This window comes from Alosa alosa, chromosome 15 (assembly GCF_017589495.1).
Source record: "Alosa alosa isolate M-15738 ecotype Scorff River chromosome 15, AALO_Geno_1.1, whole genome shotgun sequence".
Classification (NCBI taxonomy): Eukaryota; Metazoa; Chordata; class Actinopteri; order Clupeiformes; family Clupeidae; genus Alosa; species Alosa alosa.
In genome coordinates this window covers 32,770,205-32,791,402 of record NC_063203.1, presented here as the reverse complement: position 1 = coordinate 32,791,402, position 21,198 = coordinate 32,770,205, and the positions used below count along the sequence as shown (strand labels likewise).

Below are 21,198 nucleotides of genomic sequence, written 5' to 3'. Positions count from 1 at the left end.
AGAGGGCGTGTACATGAAGATCAGTCTCTTATTTTTACTTCTTTCAAAAGGCTACATAAGGCTGATGTAGGCTTTCAAAAGGCTGATGTAGGCTGTCAAAAGTCTAAATAAGGCTGATGTAGGTTGTCAAAAGGCTAAATAAGGCTGATGTAGGCTTTCAAAAGGCTAAATAAGGCTGATGTTGGCTTTCAAAAGGGTAAATAAGGCTGATGTAGGCTTTCAAAAGGCTGATGTAGCTGTCAAAAGGCTAAATAAGGCTGATGTTGGCTTTCAAAAGGGTAAATAAGGCTGATGTAGGCTTTCAAAAGGCTGATGTAGCTGTCAAAAGGCTGATGTAGGCTTTCAAAAGGCTAAATAAGGCTAATGTAGGCTGTATGGATACAGATGCATAGATTGGTAGGAAACTTATTTGATGGAAATCAGACAAATGCAGATCAGAACAGAAATACACTAAACTGATGATGTAGCAGTAAATACACTAAACTGATGATGTAGCAGTAATTACAGTTCCCCTAGGACATGATGATTGGACAAGAGATTTAAACTACAACCCCAAAACAGAAAAAGTTGGACATTGTGTAAAATGTGAATAAAAACAGAATGTAATAATCTGCAAATCTCTTAAACTCATATTTAGTTGCAAAAAGGACACAGACAACATATCAAATGACAAATTTGACTATTTCATGGAAAATATATGTTAATTTTGAATTTGATACCAGCAACATGTTTCAAAAAAAGTTGGGACGGGGGTAACAAAATGCTGGGAAAGTTGTGTAATGATAAAGAAAACAAAAGGAAGAATGTTTCACAACTAATTAGTGTAACTGGCAACACGATTGGGTATGAAAAAGAGCATCTCAGAGAGGCAGGGTCTCTTAGAAGTAAAGATGTAGGGATATTTATCACTCTGTGTAGACCTGTGTGCACAAATGATGAAACAATGTCATTTTAATGCTTCTTAACATGAAATTGAGTCCATCATCTACAGGACATAATATTATTAAAACATTCAAAGAATCCAGAGAAATCTTTGCAAACAGGGGAAATAGCTGAAAAACAAATTGAATGGCCGTGGTCTTTTGGACCTCAGATGGCACTGCATCAACACCAGACCTGTTTTCAGACCTGTCATTGTATGGGCTCAGGAAAACCTCTGATAACCATTGTCTATGTGCCCAGTTTGATACTCAATTCAAAAATCTCAGCCAAAATTGTAACAGCTAAATTTGTATTGAGACATGATACAGAAAATACCACCCTCTTATCTTGGCCTGAGCTTGTTTAAAATGGACTGAGGTAACGTGGAAAAAGGCCTGTGGTTAGACCAATCAAAGTTTGCCATTCTTTTTGGAAATCATGGACTCATCGGGGCTAAAGAGGAGAGGGCCTATCCAAGTATCCAACCTATCCAACTTGTTTTAGTGCTCAGTTCGAAACCCAACATCTATGACGGTGTGGAGGAGCATTAATGCCTACAGCATGGGCATCTTGCACATTTGGCAAAGCACAATCAATTCTGAATGATGTGTACAGGTTTTGAGCAACATATACTGCCGTCCAGGCAATGTTTTTTCCAGGGACGACCTTGAATATTTCAGGAAAACAATGCAAAAATGAATTCTGCAAATATTTAAATAGTATTTCTCCATAGAGGAAGAGTCCAGGTGCTAAGATGGCCTCTCTGCAGTCCAGATTTGTCAAATTAGGTGCATAATGGAATGAAAAGCATGACTAAGAATACCCCATACTGTTGAGCAACTGAAATCCTATATCGGGGAGTAATGGGACAACATTTCATTATCAAAACTGTAGCAAATGGTCTCAGTTCCTAAACACATTTAATTGTGTTAAATGAAGAGGTGAAGCAGCACAGTGGTAAACATGCTCCCGTCCCAACTTTTTTTGAAACATGTTGCTGGCATCAAATTCAAAATTAACATATGCTTTCCATGAAATAGTCCACATTTTCATTTTCAACATTTGATATGTTGTCTATGTCCTTTTTGCTGCTAAATATGGGTTTACGAGACTTGTACATTATTTCATTCTGTTTTTATTTACATTTTACACAACATCCCAACTTTTTCTGTTTTGGGGTTGTGTTCCATGGACATGATATCTAAACTACACTAGTGTTCCATGGGCATGATATCTAAACTACACTAGTGTTCCACATGGGCATGATATCTAAACTACACTAGTGTTCCATGGACATGATATCTAAACTACACTAGTGTTCCATGGACATGATATCTAAACTACACTAGTGTTCCACATGGGCATGATATCTAAACTACACTAGTGTTCCACATGGGCATGATATCTAAACTACGCTAGTGTTCTATTGGCATGATATCTAAACTACACTAGTGTTCCACATGGGCATGATATCTAAACTACACTACGCTAGTGTTCCACATGGGCATGATATCTAAACTACACTAGTGTTCCACATGGACATGATATCTAAACTACACTAGTGTTCCACATGGACATGATATCTAAACTACGCTAGTGTTCCATGGGCATGATATCTAAACTACGCTAGTGTTCCACATGGACATGATATCTAAACTACACTAGTGTTCCACATGGGCATGATATCTAAACTACACTAGTGTTCCACATGGACATGATATCTAAACTACGCTAGTTTTTCAGCCGCCACATTTACACACACTCTCCCGCACCCTGCTCACACACATGAGCCCAGCACCCTGCTCACACACTGCTCACACACACACTCTCCCGCACCCTGCTCACACACATGAGCCCAGCCCAAGATGATTCCGGAGCTCAGATCTGCGCTGGTTTCTACATTCAACTGATAAATCAGGATCACACACACACTGCCAAACTGGTACACACACACACACACTATCTCTCTGTTTTTATTTACATTTTACACAACATCCCGACTTTTTCTGTTTTGGGGTTGTGTTCCATGGACATGATATCTAAACTACACTAGTGTTCCATGGGCATGATATCTAAACTACGCTAGTGTTCCACATGGGGATGATATCTAAACTACACTAGTGTTCTATTGGCATGATATCTAAACTACACTAGTGTTCCACATGGGCATGATATCTAAACTACGCTAGTGTTCCACATGGGCATGATATCTAAACTACACTAGTGTTCCACATGGGCATGATATCTAAACTACGCTAGTTTTTCAGCCGCCACATTTACACACACTCTCCCGCACCCTGCTCACACACATGAGCCCAGCACCCTGCTCACACACTGCTCACACACACACTCTCCCGCACCCTGCTCACACACTGCTCACACACACACTCTCCCGCACCCTGCTCACACACATGAGCCCACCCTGCTCACACACATGAGCCCAGCCCAAGATGATTCCGGAACTCAGATCTGCGCTGGTTTCTACATTCAACTGATAAATCAGGATCACACACACACTGCCAAACTGGTACACACACACACACACTATCTCTCTGTTTTTATTTACATTTTACACAACATCCCAACTTTTTCTGTTTTGGGGTTGTGTTCCATGGACATGATATCTAAACTACACTAGTGTTCCATGGGCATGATATCTAAACTACGCTAGTGTTCCACATGGGCATGATATCTAAACTACACTAGTGTTCTATTGGCACGATATCTAAACTACACTAGTGTTCCACATGGGCATGATATCTAAACTACGCTAGTGTTCCACATGGGCATGATATCTAAACTACACTAGTGTTCTATTGGCATGATATCTAAACTACACTAGTGTTCCACATGGGCATGATATCTAAACTACACTAGTGTTCCATGGACATGATATCTAAACTACACTAGTGTTCCACATGGACATGATATCTAAACTACACTAGTGTTCCATGGACATGATATCTAAACTACACTAGTGTTCCACATGGACATGATATCTAAACTACACTAGTGTTCCACATGGGCATGATATCTAAACTACACTAGTGTTCCATGGACATGATATCTAAACTACACTAGTGTTCCATGGACATGATATCTAAACTACACTAGTGTTCTATTGGGATGATATCTAAACTACACTAGTGTTCCACATGGGCATGATATCTAAACTACACTAGTGTTCCATGGACATGATATCTAAACTACACTAGTGTTCCATGGACATGATATCTAAACTACACTTGTGTTCCACATGGGCATGATATCTAAACTACACTAGTGTTCCACATGGGCATGATATCTAAACTACGCTAGTTTTTCAGCCGCCACATTTATACACACTCTCCCGCACCCTGCTCACACACATGAGCCCAGCACCCTGCTCACACACTGCTCACACACATGAGCCCACCCTGCTCACACACATGAGACCAGCCCAAGATGATTCCGGAGCTCAGATCTGCGCTGGTTTCTACATTCAACTGATAAATCAGGATCACACACACACACACACACACTGCCAAACTGGTACACACACACACACACTATCTCTCACACACATTCACAGTAACACATAATTACTCAAATACACAACACACACTCCCACACACTCATGCTCTCACACACCCTCGCACTGTCCCTCAGCCTGCTAAAACACACAACACACACTCACGCTCTCACACACACTCTCCCACACCCTGCTCACACACACTCATGTTCTCAGACACACTCTCCCGCACCCTGCTCACACACACAACAGACACTCATGCTCTCACACACACTTACGCTTTCACACACACTCTCCCGCACCCTGCTCACACACACTCCCGCTCTCACACACACTCTCTTCCACACCCTCGTGCTGTTCCTGAGCCGGCTCTGCTGCAGTGGCCAGTGTGGGCTCTGGTGTCCAGGGCAGTGTTTGGAAGCAGTGGTTGTCATGGCAGCGGTGAGCGGTCTCCGTGGCGAAGCGGCGGCCGTGCAGGATCTCCGTGGGCAGGTAGGACGTGCGCCGCTGGTGGGTGGAGCCTGTCTCCTGGGAGGCGGACAGGAACACCACCAGCTCGAACTGTGATTGGCTGCTGGAGGTCAGCGCTTGTCCCAGGCGACTGCTGGGGGTCAGGGGGTGGCCAAAGGTCAGAGGTGACAGGAAGAGGGGGCAAGGTCGCGACCCCATGCCCGGCACCCGGAAGTCCAGCTCGGTCTGCCGCACGCTGTGTGTGTGTTGGTCTCGTTCCAGCAGCACGGCGCTCACACACACGTTCTGCAGCGGGAGGCCCGTGGTGTTACACACACGGAACACCACACACACCTCGCCGTCCAGCTCACACACACACGCCTGGCGACTGAACACCAGCTCCTCGCACCGCTTGCCTGGACGGCTGAACTTGGCCACCAACGCACCTGGACAGGGAGAGAGAGTGGTGCACATCAGGAGAGTGTGTGTGTGTGTGTTGTTATCACAATACCAAAATTATTGTTTCGATACCAAGTCAAGAATTGATTTGATTTGGGCCCCCAACACCTTGATTTACTTATTGACATTAAACACAATGTTCTATTCTCTACACCTGACTAACTTATTCATCTTTCAGGTATACAGACCTCACTGTCCTGTATCTGACCCTAGGCAGATGGGTCAGGCCCTTGAGTCGTGGATCTGCTCGAGGTTTCTTCCTATATGTATCTCCAAATTCTAGGGAATGTTTCCTCACCCCTGTTACCCATGGACTTCTTTTCTTTTCTATGATTGTCTACCACTGGCGCTATTTTTGGCACTCTATAAGTACAATTAAATTGAGATTTAATTGACACAAACGCAGTGATGCCTACGCCACAATACTAGCCTCATGAGACCATCCTGATCTCGCGAGCTTCAGGGTTTCACTCGCAGATCAGTCTGGCAACTTTTCGATAAAGAGAATTTGGAGCAGTTCACCAAACGAACGTCCAATCAGCGTTGGCTTTGAGGCGGGTTGAGGTGTGACGCAACGAACAACATGACGGCATCCACAGATGAGATGAGCATAGCTATCGTGCAAGTTTTATTCAAATTAGAAAGTATTCCTGGGTAAGCTGAAGCTATGAGTCTCAGCCATGCAGCTGGGAGGAATGAACGACACAGACATCCTCCACGGCCGATTCCAGTTCATAATGGAGGAATATACTTTCTTCAGAAGTGTAGGGCCTACCATGAAAACTTGATGGGAATTGTCGTTGATTAGGTTCATGTCAAATACAAATGGTAAGTTAAAACATCTTAACGTTAGTTACGTTACCTAACTTAATTGTATGTTAAAAAAAAAGGCATTAGAAGAACACTTTGTTCATCTAATTGGTTGATTTGGCCCGTCAATAACCAACAAAGGTGGTGATAGACAAATGGTTTATCCAATCAGCTAACCAGTATTTCCGCCCCTTCCCAAAATTTCTTCAATGAAAAGTTCCCAGATGGATATGCGGAGCAAATCCATCTGGCGGAGTCAGGTTATTACTCTACTTCATATATTATGAAATTCATATCAAGTGTATGAGTGAGTATATAAGTGTATGTATTTTGTTAAGAATGTATAGTATTTTATTATCTGTTAGTAGTTATGAGTAGCTAAAAATATTTAGTCATTTGAATACTTTTGAAAATTATTACACATATTAATTTTAATTGTTTTTTAAACTATTACACTTATTAATCGAAATTGATTTTTAAACTATTACATTTATTAATTTTAATTGATTTTTAAACTATTACATTTATTAATCTAAATAGATTTTTAAACTATTACAGATATTAATCAAAATATTTTTTTAAACGTATTAATCGCAATTGATTTTTAAACTATTACACTTATTAATCGTAACCTGAGTAGCCTGGCTCCACCCACCTAGATCTTTCAGACTCAGGTCAGGGAGTTGAGAGCGCTCTGGCTACCGCCTGCAGGACGGAGACATCACATCCATGCACGACTTCACGTTACATGTCTGGGGATGACTAAAGTATCTATCTATCTAGTCTGTTAGTCTCTCTAGCAGTAGCTGCATTAGCATACCGTAGTCTAAGGCAACATATCATACAGTTTATGAAGTTGTGCGTCTAGGAGCAAATTTCAGAGCGCTCTCAACTCCGCTGCCATGTGTGAATAAACAAACGTCCTCCCCATGTCCCCGGTATAACGTTATTGTTGGGTCCTTAGGAGGTATTTGAAATGACCAAATGCAAATCCGGGGGACGTCCCGTGTTTGTCGGGACACCCCTTGTTTAAGCGAAATAGAAAGTAATACTAGGAATCTCTGATCAATGTGATTGGTAAGGCTGGACAAATGATTCAAGTTAGTGCCCGTCGCAATACAAGTGTTGGAAACAAATCCCAATCATGAGTCACCACTCTATTCACTTGGTGAATGATTTTTCAGGCTAGTAATTAGCCTTCAGTCTCATGGTTTTAGGCTAGTGAAAAATAGTGGATAAGGATTAGATACAAATAAATGTGCAAAAAAATCTGGGATCATAGGTTAATTTATTAATTTAGTTAGCACTACACAAATGACAGACATGACCTGAGATAACAGGATAGTTAGCAAGGAACTCTCAAGAAGTAAAAGTTTGCCAAGGTTGCGTATAGCCTATTTCTGAAATGACATTAAACCCAACAGTAAGGTAGCCTGGGTTTTCCCATGCTGCCTTACGCACAATTTTATTCACGCTGCTAGGCAGCCTGGATTCTATGGACTTTGTTTTCACCTCAACGAAGGAACCAATCACAGAACGGAGGGAGGGCAGCAAGACGATGACGACACACCGAAGCCGTTACGAGCTACGTACAGACGCATTTGATAGACATTCGTAGTGCCCAATCAACGGCTCTGGGCATTAATAAACCACGTTTCAAATACAAGAAAATGAATGTCTAGTTCCTAGACCCTCAATGAGATGAGGTCTGACGTTAGCCAGGCTAACAGTAAGGCCTAAATAACCTAAATCCCATAGCCTAGGTAGGTTAATAGCACAAACTTTAGAGATGCAAGTGAGCAAATCAACTTGACATTAGCCTATTATTTTGTGTCACCATAGCTTCACATTAGCCTATTATTTTGTGTCACCATAGCATCACATTAGCCTATTATTATGTGTTGCCATAGCATCACATTAGCCTATTATTATGTGTCGCCATAGCATCACATTAGCCTATTATTATGTGTCACCATAGCATCACATTAGCCTATTATTATGTGTTGCCATAGCATCACATTAGCCTATTGGTGTTCATTGGTACATCACTCAAACTAGCAGCCATGTCTCGCTGTTTATGGCACATGATTTGTGTGTGTGTGTGTGGTGTGTGTGTGTGTGTGTGTGTGTGCGTGTGTGTGTGTATGGTGTGTGTGTGTGTGTGTGTACCTATGGTGATAGCATCAGTCACCAGAGCCACCAGCATCTGCACGGTGTGTGTATGGTGTGTGTGTATGGTGTGTGTATGTGTGCGTGTGTGTGTGTGTGTGTGTGCGTGCGTGCGTGTGTGTGTATGTGGTGTGTGTGTGTATGGTGTGTGTGTGTGTGTGTGCGTGCGTGCGTGTGTGTGTATGTGGTGTGTGTGTGTATGGTGTGTGTGTGTGTGTGTGTGTATGGTGTGTGTGTGTGTGTGTGTGTGTGTGTGTGTGTGTGTGTGTGTGTGTGTATGGTGTGTGTGTGTGTGGTGTGTGTGTGTATGTGTGTGTGTGTGTGTGTGTATGGTGTGTGTGTGTGTATATGGTGTGTGTGTGTGTATGGTGTGTGTGTGTGTGGTGTATGGTGTGTGTGTGTGTGTGTGTACCTATGGTGATAGCATCAGTCACCAGGGCCACCAGCATCTGCACGGTGAGCAGCAGGACGGTGTGTGTGTGTGTGTGTGTGTGTGTACCTATGGTGATAGCGTCAGTCACCAGAGCTACCAGCATTTGCACGGTGAGCAGCAGGACGGTGTGTTGGCAGTTGGGGTTGGGGTACACAGTTCCGTAGCCAATGGTCAGATGCGTCTCCACGGCAAACGAGAAGGCCCCACTGAAGCTGTGGAGGGGTGACACAGGGCACATGGGTGAGTGTGTGTGTGGAGAGTGTGTGTGTGTGGAGTGTGTGTGTTTGTATTGTCTGTATGCTGCTGAGACCTTGAATTTCCCCTGGGGATCAATAAAGTATCTATCTAAAATGTGACCAATCAGAGAACAAATCATGCGTGGGTTTGTTTGTAAAGAAAGGTTGAAGCTCACGTGTGTTTGTTTACATAATTAGTTCAGCTTTAAAGGAGAATTCTGGTGTGATTTTGACCTAAAGTGTGTTGAAACATGATACCGAGTGTGAATGTATGTCTCATAGCTTACCTCGGCTTGTCCCCTGCACTCAGAAATCTGGCGCTAGTTAGCCAATGCTACCAACAGTGTTTCTTTGCGGTGCCTCGGGCATCGGCCAAGCCATGCAAATAAATCACTGTTTTACACCATTTACGAGGCTCAAAGTAGCTCCATACTTCATTGGTAGACTTCCGAGGGCCTTGACATTTAAAACGAGACATTGAGAACTTGGAAAAAGCACTGCTAGCAACTGAATTCCAGTGTGGCCCTGCCACTGTAAACAGTGGAATGTAGCAGTTTTCTAACTTCAAACTTGTGACACAGTGACACAGTGCACCTTCAAAATAACTTAAAATATAAATTGTGTGTCCCTTTTTGATAAAAACACTTTTGGTCAAATAAATGCATCAAAAATGAAAAAAAAACATAGTTTTAACAGTGGTATTCATAAACTGCAAACAAAACCTTTAATTATATTATTTTGGGTTTTTTATGCCTTTAATGAGAGGACAGTGGAGAATGACAGGAAGCAAGTGGGAGAGAGAGTTGGGGTGGGAGCCGGAAAGGATCACGGGGCGGGAATCGAACCCGGGTCGCCGGCGTACAGTGCAGGTGCCCCAGCCAGCGGCGCCACAGCTGGGGTCATAAACTGCAAACAAAACTTTAAACAGTTTTCCTGAATCCCTTCAAATTGTAAACAAAATGAAAAATCTGTCAACATTCTTCTTTCATGCATTTTTAGACAGGAAAACAAGCCGGTCTACTACCTCTGGCTTGAGGCTTGCCCACTTACATGTAACAATGCCTGTAGCAGGGACAGAAGTGTCTTTTGGCCAGATTACTGACCCTTGGGAAGTTTGGTTCGTGACGCGTCCACCACTGAAGTGGATCAGTGTCTGTGTAACCCTCAGAGGTCAGTAGGGGGTCAGGGTAGGTTGCCGGGGGTTAGGGTAGGTTGCCGGGGGTCAGGGTAGGTTGCCGGGGCGGAGGCTGTGCTTCCTCTTGACACACCTGCACAGCTGGACCAGGCTGCTGTGCTGTACTTTTCTCAGCAGTGACATCAGCTCAGTGACATCAGCGCAGTGACATCAGCGCAGTGACAGCTCTTTTCCTGTCTGGGTCAGTGTAGCTTGTACGGAACCTGGGGGCACTGACCCCACGCTGAACTACGTAAGCGCAAGGGGCGTGTCGGTGGTGGAAGTGTTTGTGTGTGTGTGTGTGTGTGTGTGTGTGTGTGTGTGTGTGTGTGTGTGTGTGTGTGTGTGTGTGCGTCGGTGGTGGAAGTTAAAGAGAAAACCGATTTTCATTCAAAACAAATCGCCCCAAAACGTCAAATTTGAGTTAATCGATAAAATCGATTTATCGCCCAGCCCTAGTGTGAGTGTATGTGCGTATTACTGTGTGTGTGTGTGTGTGTACCTGTTGAGGTTCAGGACACAGGGCATGTCCCCGAGGTCTCCTGTCAGAGGGTCAAAAGCTTCTGCTCTGTCCAGACCACCGCTGTTCCACACCAACACATACCACAGAGTAGCGAATACCAGCCACTGCAGCAGGAACGCACCTACAACCCACACACACACACACACACACACATTAAACACCAGCCACTACAGCAGAAATGCACCTACAACACACACACACACACACACACACACACACACACACACACATTAGACACCAGCCACTGCAGCAGGAACGCACCTACAACCCACACACACATTAAACACCAGCCACTGTAGCAGAAATGCACCTACAACACACACACACACACACACACACACATTAAACACCAGCCACTGTAGCACAAACACACCTGCAACACACACACACATTAAACACCAGCCACTGCAGCAGAAACGCACCTACAACACACACACACACACACACACACACACACACACACACACACACACACACACACACACATTAGACACCAGCCACTGTAGCACAAACACACCTGCAACACTCACACACATTAAACACCAGCCACTGCAGCAGGAACGCACCTACAACCCACACACACATTAAACACCAGCCACTGTAGCAGAAATGCACCTACAACACACACGCGCAGCACACACACACACACACATTAGACACCAGCCACTGTAGCACAAACACACCTGCAACACACACACACATTAAACACCAGCCACTGCAGCAGAAACGCACCTACAACACGCACACACACACACACACACACATTAAACACCAGCCACTGCAGCAGAAACGCACTTGCAACCTGGTACCCACAAGCCAGGAGGAGTATTTTACTGCAGATTTCCTATGTGTGCGTGTGTGTGTGTGTGTGACAGAGAGAGAGCGAGGGAGGGTGTGTGTGTGAGACAGAGAAACAGAGAGAGGAAGATGTGTGTGTTGTGAGCATATATGGAAGTATGTGTGCTTGTGTGTGTGTGTTTCTTACAACAGAAGATGAGGATGACCCATCTCCAGCGTGTGTGTGTGTGTGCGTGTGTGTGTGTGTTTCTTACAACAGAAGATGAGGATGACCCATCTCCAGCGTGTGTGTGTGCGTGTGTGCGTGCGTGTGCGTGTGCGCGTGTGTGTGCGCGTGTGATTGTGTGCGTGCGTGCGTTTGCTTGTGTGCGTATGCGTGTGCGTGTGTGTGTGTTTCTTACAGCAGAAGATGAGGATGACCCATCTCCAGCGTGTGTGTGTGTGTGTGTGTTTGTGTGTGCGTGTGTGTGCGTGCGTGTGTGTGTGTTTCTTACAGCAGAAGATGAGGATGACCTATCTCCAGCGTGTGCGTGTGTGTGTGTGTGTGTGCGTGTGTGTTTCTTACAGCAGAAGATGAGGATGACCCATCTCCAGCGGAGATTAAGCCACACCCCCATGAGGTCTCGCCGCACTTTAAGCCACGCCCTTGTTTGGCTGGTGGGGGCGGGGACTTGGTAGAGGAACCGCCCATCTTTACTGACCATTCGCTGGATGGACGGCATCAGAGGAGCCTTCGTGTCGACTGTCATGGCAACAGATCTCTGAGGGGAAACACACACACACACACACACACACACACATACACACACAGGTAAACATACACAAACACACATACAGCAGGGGTGTGATTATTCCGTTTTTAAACGGAATTCCGTTTTTTCCGACCTGAAAATGAGACCCACGCAATTCGTATAGATCCTGTATAACACAGGCCATTGTAATGTAGGCTATATTGCTGTATAACACAGGCCATTGTAATGTAGGCTATATTGCTGTATAACACAGGCCATTGTAATGTAGGCTATATTGCTGTATAACACAGGCCATTGTAATGTAGGCTATAACAGGCCGCTGATAATGACGACGGGTTTTGTGCTTCACATCTTTCCGAATATCACACCGCAAGTACGTTTACTACGATTTCATTGAAAGTGAAAGTAGACGGGTTGATCAGCTGCGTTCTGAAGAATGCTTGATTCAGTGTGTGTAGCGAACTAGTTTTCTCAGCAGAAGCCATGAAAAGGTAAAGGTCAACAAATTGGTTTAAAAAGACATCATGTATGAATTTGTTTTTCTGCGTGTGTAAGCTGTGCTTGAAGTTATCTGTGACAGACTAGCCTAACCTTACAGGTTTTTAAAGCCTGTCTACCTTAGGCCTACTACATTGTTTAGTTAACACCTTGTCATTTCGCGTTTGTCCAGCCGTTCACCTCCATGCACCTTGCGCCCCTTGTCTCAAACATATTTCAGGAAGCCATCTCACCATGAGAAAACGCAACGTTATGGCGATAGTGCTAAGAGATCAAAGCTTTGGCATGCTTAGTAAACATTAGTCTTGCACACAATATTGAGCTGAATATTTAGTGGAAATAGCCTACTGTAGCATTGTGCTGATAGATAAAAAGTCGCATATTTAAAGCAACACCAAAGAACTTTCCCTCTGTCGCACGCACGCTATTTGTTTATCCAGCACCGGCTTTGCAAATAACAATGTCCACAGACAAGGTAGAATATGTTGCATGATGGATTGCGACAAATTGTTTGTAGTTTCTTATGTCTCATGGGCTATATATCTCAGCCATATTTGGTTTAATCTTGTGTAGGCCTAGGCTACTTTGCTCTATTATAAATTAGTTTTCTTTAGGCCTTATAGTCTGTATTGTCATATGCAGCTGGTCTTTGCTGGTTTTCTTCCAGCTCTTGCTGGTCTTTGCTGGTGTAGCTGGTTGGGCCACCAGCTGGATATGCTGGCGTGACCATCTGAGGAAGATGGTCATGCTGGTGACCAGCCTGTCAAACTGGTCATGCTGGTTTGCTAGAATGACCAACATAAGCTGGCATGGCCAGTTAAACCAGCACTATAGACCAGCAACACTAGCTAAAATGACCAGCTTGAGGTGGTACGACAAGCAAAACCAGCTGAATTACCATCATAAGCTGGGAAAACCAGCTGAAGGTAAGAGTTTTGCTGGTCTAGCAGGTCAACCATCATAGGGTGGTCAAACAAGCTGGTCAACCAGCAAACCACCTTTAGCTGGTCAGGCTGTTTTTTTCAGCAGGGAGATCACTGAGGTGACAGTTTGTAATTTGCAGATTCTAGCTATTAAAACTCGCTCCGTAAACCGTCTGCTAACGCAATGTTGTGTGTCGTGAGCTACGAGCTCCCTCTCTTACCTCACACACTCCCTCTCATTCTCACACACACTCCCTTTCATTCTCACACACACTCAAACACTTTCTCTCTCATTCTCACACACACTCGCACTCTCTCTCTCTCTGACACACACACACACACACTCAATCACACACGGCCTTGCATCATAGGGTGTCACGATTCTCCAAATCCTCGATTCGATTTATTTTTCGATTTTAAAGTCACGATTCGATTTTCGATCTTTTTATAAATATTACTATTAATGCATTCCTTATGTTATTTACTTTTTTTATGGCCTTTTCCTTTTCTATTTCGGAAGGCTTTTTTTTTAAACCGCTTTCCAACCACAAGGTTGTAATGTAAACAAAACATTAGGCTAAAACAGAGACGTGAACATAGTGAAATCAAACAACACAGAATGTTAATTTGATTGTTTCAGCAAACTCCGAAGAGACCCAAGGTTAGTGTTCATGGAATATGTACTTATCAAGGTGCATTTTAAGCCTTAAAGTAATTTTGGACTGTAACTAGATCATCTTTTCACTTGCTAAATTGAGTAGGCTAAGTTAGCTTTAATTGATGTGAATGAACGAATACTTCCACACCGGTGATTTCAAAGTAGCAAGAGGGGCTTTGATTTCGGTAGGTTGATGTGTAGGCCTATATTTTAACTGGCTGCAGCCTAAAATTAGAGGAGTGTTGACGCTGCAGTTCAGCACGTGCGTGTGTTTGTGCGTCTTGGCATACATGCTGGACTTGACATTGGGGGTGTGGCTGCATCGTCGATTCTACTTTTGAGTTCGAAGTTTGAGATTGAGATGTAATTTCGACCGATTTCAATATAAAATGGAAATCGTGACACCCCTAATAGTAACAAACTCATACACAATCATTTACTAACGTCAGCAGAACAAACACAACACACAACAATATACACTCATATCCACACACACACACACACACATTCATTTCAGCACACACTCCTTATACACTCTTACTGTAACACACACCAACACACACTCTTAACTCATATGTTCACACCAACACACACTCTCAACTCATACACTCACGACACACACACTCTTGACACCTCAATCCTTTAATGTGTATTGTGACTCATGGAAAGACTACCAGATCTAAGATCTCATTAATGATAACATGATGTAGGTCTGGACAGTTAATCAGACAAGACACACACACACATTACACACACACACACTCTCCCCACACGCCCATCAGCACACACTCATCACACTCACACACACGCACACTCACAGACAAACACACACACGCTCAGACACAAACATTGGCCTTAACCTACATTCAAATGCAACATAGTAACAAACTCATACACAATCATTTACTCTTCACACACACAGGTGTCTGTGTGTGTGTGTGTGGGGAGACAGAGAGAGAAAGAGATGGTTTACCTGGTTTGTCTCTGGCGTTCTTTAATGTGTGAACTCTCTCTCTCTCTCTCTCTTTAACACACATTAACATATAACTCACTCTCTTAAAAACACAAATGTTAACCAAATTAACAATAAAGACAAAGAATACTATTTGGAACATTGGAAGAATGAAACCAAAACACAACACAAATGATAATCTATCTTGGATTATAGGAGATGAGTGTCTTGTAAGATCATTTCTATGATTGTGGTGAGATCTACAGGAGTAACAAACTATCTCCAGATGTGAATGGTTGTGTATCCTATCACACAAACTCAATTACACACACACACACACACACACACCAGTAGGCTAGCCCTTCATTTCACAGCCTACACACACACACACCAATAGGCTAGACCTTCATTTCACAGCCTACACACACACACACACACACACACACACACACACACACACACCAGTAGGCTAGACCTTCATTTCACAGCCCACACACACACACACTCACCAGTAGGCTAGACCTTCATTTCACAGCCTACACACACACACACAAACACACACACACACACACACACACACCAGTAGGCTAGACCTTCATTTCCCAGTCTACACACACACACACACACCAGTAGGCTAGACCTTCATTTCACAGCCTAGGCATGTTAGCAACACAAACACACACCAGTAGGCTAGACCTTCATTTCATAGCCTACACACACACACACACCAATAGGCTAGACTTTAATTTCACAGCCTACACACACACACACCAATAGGCTAGACCTTCATTTCACAGCCTACACACACACACACACACACCAGCAGCCTAGGCATGTTAGCAACACAGCAACACACACACACACACACACACACACCAATAGGCTAGACCTTCATTTCACAGCCTACACACACACACCAGTAGGCTAGACCTTCATTTCACAGCCTACACACACACACACTCACCAGTAGGCTAGACCTTCATTTCACAGCCTACACACACACACCAATAGGCTAGACCTTCATTTCACAGCCTACACACACACACACACACACCAATAGGCTAGACCTTCATTCCACAGCCTACACACACACACACACACCAGTAGGCTAGAACTTCATTTCACAACCTACACACACACACACACCCCAGTAGGCTATACCTTCATTTCACAGCCTACACACACACACACACACACACACACACACACACCAGTAGGCTAGACCTTCATTTCACAGTCTACACACACACACACACCAGTAGGCTAGACCTTCATTTCACAGCCTAGGCATGTTAGCAACACACACACACACACACACCAGTAGGCTAGACCTTCATTTCATAGCCTACACACACACACACACCAATAGGCTAGACCTTAATTTCACAGCCTACACACACACACACACACCAATAGGCTAGACCTTCATTTCACAGCCTACACACACACACACACACACACCAGCAGCCTAGGCATGTTAGCAACACAGCAACACACACACACACACACACACACACACCAGCAGCCTAGGCATGTTAGCAACACAGCAACACACACACACACACACACACACACCAGCAGCCTAGGCATGTTAGCAACACAGCAACACACACACACACACACACACACACACACACACACACACACACACACACACCAGCAGCCTAGGCATGTTAGCAACACAGGGCTTGAGAGCATTGACTGTATATATAAAACAAAAACGAAGCCCTGCGTGGAGTTTATCTGGGAATACTGAAGTGTTTCATTTGGTTATCTGGGAATACTGAAGCGTTTCATTTGGTTATCTGGGAATACTGAAGTGTTTCATTTGGTTATCTGGGAATACTGAAGTGTTTCATTTGGTTCCTTGGTTATCTGGGAATACTGAAGTGTTTCATTTGGTTATCTGGGAATACTGAAGCGTTTCATTTGGTTATCTGGGAATACTGAAGTGTTTCATTTGGTTTCATTTGGTTATCTGGGAATACTGAAGTGTTTCATTTGGTTATCTGGGGAATACTGAAGTGTTTCCATTTGGTTCCTTGGTTATCTGGGAATACTGAAGTGTTTCATTTGGTTATCTGGGAATACTAGGCGTTTCATTTGGTTATCTGGGAATACTGAAGTGTTTCATTTGGTTTCATTTGGTTATCTGGGAATACTGAAGTGTTTCATTTGGTTATCTGGGAATACTGAAGTGTTTCATTTGGTTATCTGGGAATACTGAAGTGTTTCATTTGGTTCCTTGGTTATCTGGGAATACTGAAGTGTTTCATTTGGTTCCTTGGTTAAAATATACAAATACAAAAATATACAAATACGTTTTTTGCACAATATTGCATCTGCTAATAAACTTAAAGATGAACACAAACAAACATGATTTCCTGTGAAATCCCTGACTGCCTTCAACGTTAGCCTACTATTATTTGTTGACATCAAACCTGGAGAGGAACCAACGGCAGCTGTTCCCGCAGTTCACTTGCATGTTTTTTTTGTGTGTGTTTTCTCCAATTAGGCTACTGGTCATGTGACTTTTTTACGGCGACGCTCCAAATACATATCAGGAGAAACACCGGTGTGTGTGTGTGAGAGAGAGAGATTCTACCGAGTGTGTGTGTGTGTGAGAGAGAGAGATTCTACCGAGTGTGTGTGTGTGTGTGAAAGAGAGATTCTGCCGAGTGTGTGTGTGTGTGTGTGAAAGAGAGATTCTGCCGAGTGTGTGTGTGTGTTTGTGTGAAAGAGAGATTCTGCTGAGTGTGTGTGAAAGAGAGATTCTGCCAAGTGTGTGTGTGTGTTTGTGTGAAAGATAGATTCTGCCGAGTGTGTGTGTCTGTGTGTGAAAGAGAGATTCTGCCGAGTGTGTGTGTGAAAGAGAGATTGTAACCAGTGTGTGTGTGTGTGTGAGAGAGAAATTGTAACCAGTGTGTGTGTGTGTGTGTGAGAGAGAGAGATTGTAACCAGTGTGTGTGTGTGAGAGAGATTTTATCAGTGTGTGTGTGTGAGAGAGAGAGATTGTAACCAGTGTGTGCAGGGGCTCGGCTACCCATTTGTTGAGGGGTATGCAACAACAATATTGGTGCCCCCCGCCCCCCTCCAAAAAAAAGAAACACAAACAACTAGGCAACAAGTAAACAAAAGGCCAATAATTTACACTATTAGTGTTTATTAAATATATTTTTTGTTAAATGCTGCCAATTTGATGTTTAACTTGAGGAAGTATTAATAAATGGTGCATTTGTTCTCGGTTCTCATAACGTCCTTTTGCCAGCTGTTAGGCTACTTTCAAAGGATAAGGCTGATCCAACTCTAGCCTTGTTTGTTTGCGCCACATTGACAACACAATAGTAAGTTATTACAAGGAGTCTTCATTGTTGGGATATGGAAACATGTAATGAGTTGTTGCTAGCGTGACATTTTTGTTTGCCATTAAAAGTGCAGTACGAGCATGGTAGCCACCTAGCTATCTGAATGGAATAAGCTATGTTTCAATCGGCATATGCTTAACAAACGCTAGTCTCTTAATATGAATATTTGCAAGCCTCCAAGCACAGACGTCACACTTTAAATCCTACCTGTTGTCTTTCACCATCCACTTATTTAACTGCTGTCGCATCCCTTGACATGCCACCTCCTTTTCCCTCTTTCTTTTTCTATTTTTAGCCACCGACAGCTTTTTTGCTGTAACCATCTTTTTCCATAGATGGCAACTAACTACTCATAGGCCTAACTGCTCGCTCAGCGCTCACGGCGCCCCCACTCCCTCTTCTATGTCAAAATTCTATAATGGAATCTTATGAGATAGGGCGCCTACTCTAGCCTGTTAGTCCTCTAAAATGTTATATAACATTGACAAAATGTTGAAATGGTTTAGAAACGCACAACAGTAGCTACATATAGAAAATAGCAAATATATATATATACACATATATATTTTTTTTTTTACCATCGCTTTTGCGCCCCCATGGTGTTGCCCCCCTATGCGCCGCATATAGCGCATACCCACTTTTTGCGCCACTGAGTGTGTGTGTGTGTGAGAGAGAGAGAGATATTGTAACCAGTGTGTGTGTGTGTGTGTGTGTGTGGCGGAGACGTTGCTACTTATACCCTTAAGAACTGAGTATTGTGCTTGTTAAGTTATATATCACTTAAGTTAAGTGACATTGTGAAGACCTGGTGCATGCTACTGGTCCATAGGTTTGCATATGTATTGTACTGCATTCTTAATATTTGTGTTCCTGTACCATTTTCTTCATGTGGACATAAATAAACGGTTAAAATGTGCATCACAGAGAGAGATTGTAACCAGTGTGTGTGTGTGTGTGAGAGAGAAAGTCTGCGGTTCTCAAGGTGAGAGTGTTTCTGGGGTGTAGGCATACTGGCAATACAACCGTGCAGGAGTGTGTGTGTGTGTGTGTGTGTGTGTGTGTGTGTGAGTGAAAGAGGCTCACCCTGTCTTGATGCGATGAGAAGTGTGTGTGTGTGTGTGTGTGTGTGTGTGTGTGTGTGTGTGAAAGAGGCTCACCCTGTCTTGATGCGATGAGAAGTGTGTGTGTGTGTGTGTGTGTGTGTGTGTGTGAAAGAGGCTCACCCTGTCTCGATGCGATGAGAAGTCCCTCTGTGGATGGACAGGGGCTCTGTGCTGGACGCATGGGAACGGCTCGGCTTTAAAGTGTGTGTGTGTGTGTGTGTGTGTGTGTGTGTGTGTGTGTGTGTGTGTGGTCCTCGCACTGCAGGCTGGGAGAGCTCAAAGTCCAGAGTATCCAGTAAGAGATGAGTGCAGACACACACACACACCTCAACATTCATACACATATGGACACACACACACACACCTCAACGTTCATACACATATGGAAACACACACACACACTTTAACATTCATACACACATGGAAACACACACTCACACACCTCCACATTCACACACTTATGGAAACACAAACACCTCAACGTTCATACACATATGGAAACACACGCACACACACTTTAACATTCATACACACATGGAAACACACACTCACACACCTCCACATTCACACACTTATGGAAACACAAACACCTCAACGTTCATACACATATGGAAACACACGCACACACACTTTAACATTCATACACACATGGAAACACACACACACTTCAACATTCATACACATATGGAAACACACAAATCAAATCAACTTTATTTCTATAGCACATTTCATGTGACAAGCACAGACCCAATGTGCTCCAAAAGAAAGAGAATAACATAACAAATATGACATGACCAAACAACAAAGATAAACAACACAACAAACAAACATGACCAAACAATAAAGATTAGATTGACATAACAAGACATGACCAAACAATAAAGATTAGATTGACATAACAAGACATGACCAAACAATTAAGATTAGGTAAATACATATAATAGGAAGTGAATAAAAGTGAAAATTCAACACACATCCATCTGATCTGGAAATCCAGACGTACAACTAGCACATTTTGAATTTTCTCTGCAGGTCCATCTGGCCACCAGCCGGTGGAGCTCATGAACTCTATGGGTTTAGCTCATGACCTCTATGAGTTTAGCTCATGAACTCTATGGGTTTAACTCTATGGGTTTAGCTCATGAACTCATGAACTCTATGAGTTTAGCTCATGAACTCTATGGGTTTAGCTCATGAACTCATGAACTCTATGAGTTTAGCTCATGAACTCTATGGGTTTAACTCTATGGGTTTAGCTCATGGACTCTATGGGTTTAGCTGATTTTAAGACAATCACAATCTATCTGATATAGGCTATAATATTATATATATATATATATTATATATCTAAAATCTATAGGCGGGCTCAGAGCCATGTAGTTGCTCTGATTGCTTGTTGTTCGTGGCTCTGATTGCTTGTTGTTCGTGGCTCTGATTGTATTTTGATCAAACGCGCCGGCGGC

At 43.4% G+C, this 21,198-nt stretch overlaps 1 protein-coding gene across 1 annotated transcript; it reads right to left on the bottom strand.

Annotated features, from left to right (window-relative positions):
- Positions 1-4,565: 4,565 nt before the first annotated feature.
- Positions 4,566-19,890, bottom strand: kcnj13 (potassium inwardly rectifying channel subfamily J member 13). The gene is made up of 6 exons (XM_048264099.1): positions 19,856-19,890; positions 12,050-12,245; positions 10,666-10,807; positions 8,820-8,965; positions 4,726-5,328; positions 4,566-4,570 (listed from the first exon to the last, which is right to left on the bottom strand). The coding sequence occupies exons 2-6, from the start codon at positions 12,231-12,233 to the stop codon at positions 4,566-4,568; spliced, it is 1,080 nt and encodes a 359-aa protein (XP_048120056.1). The 5' UTR covers positions 12,234-12,245; positions 19,856-19,890.
- Positions 19,891-21,198: the final 1,308 nt, after the last annotated feature.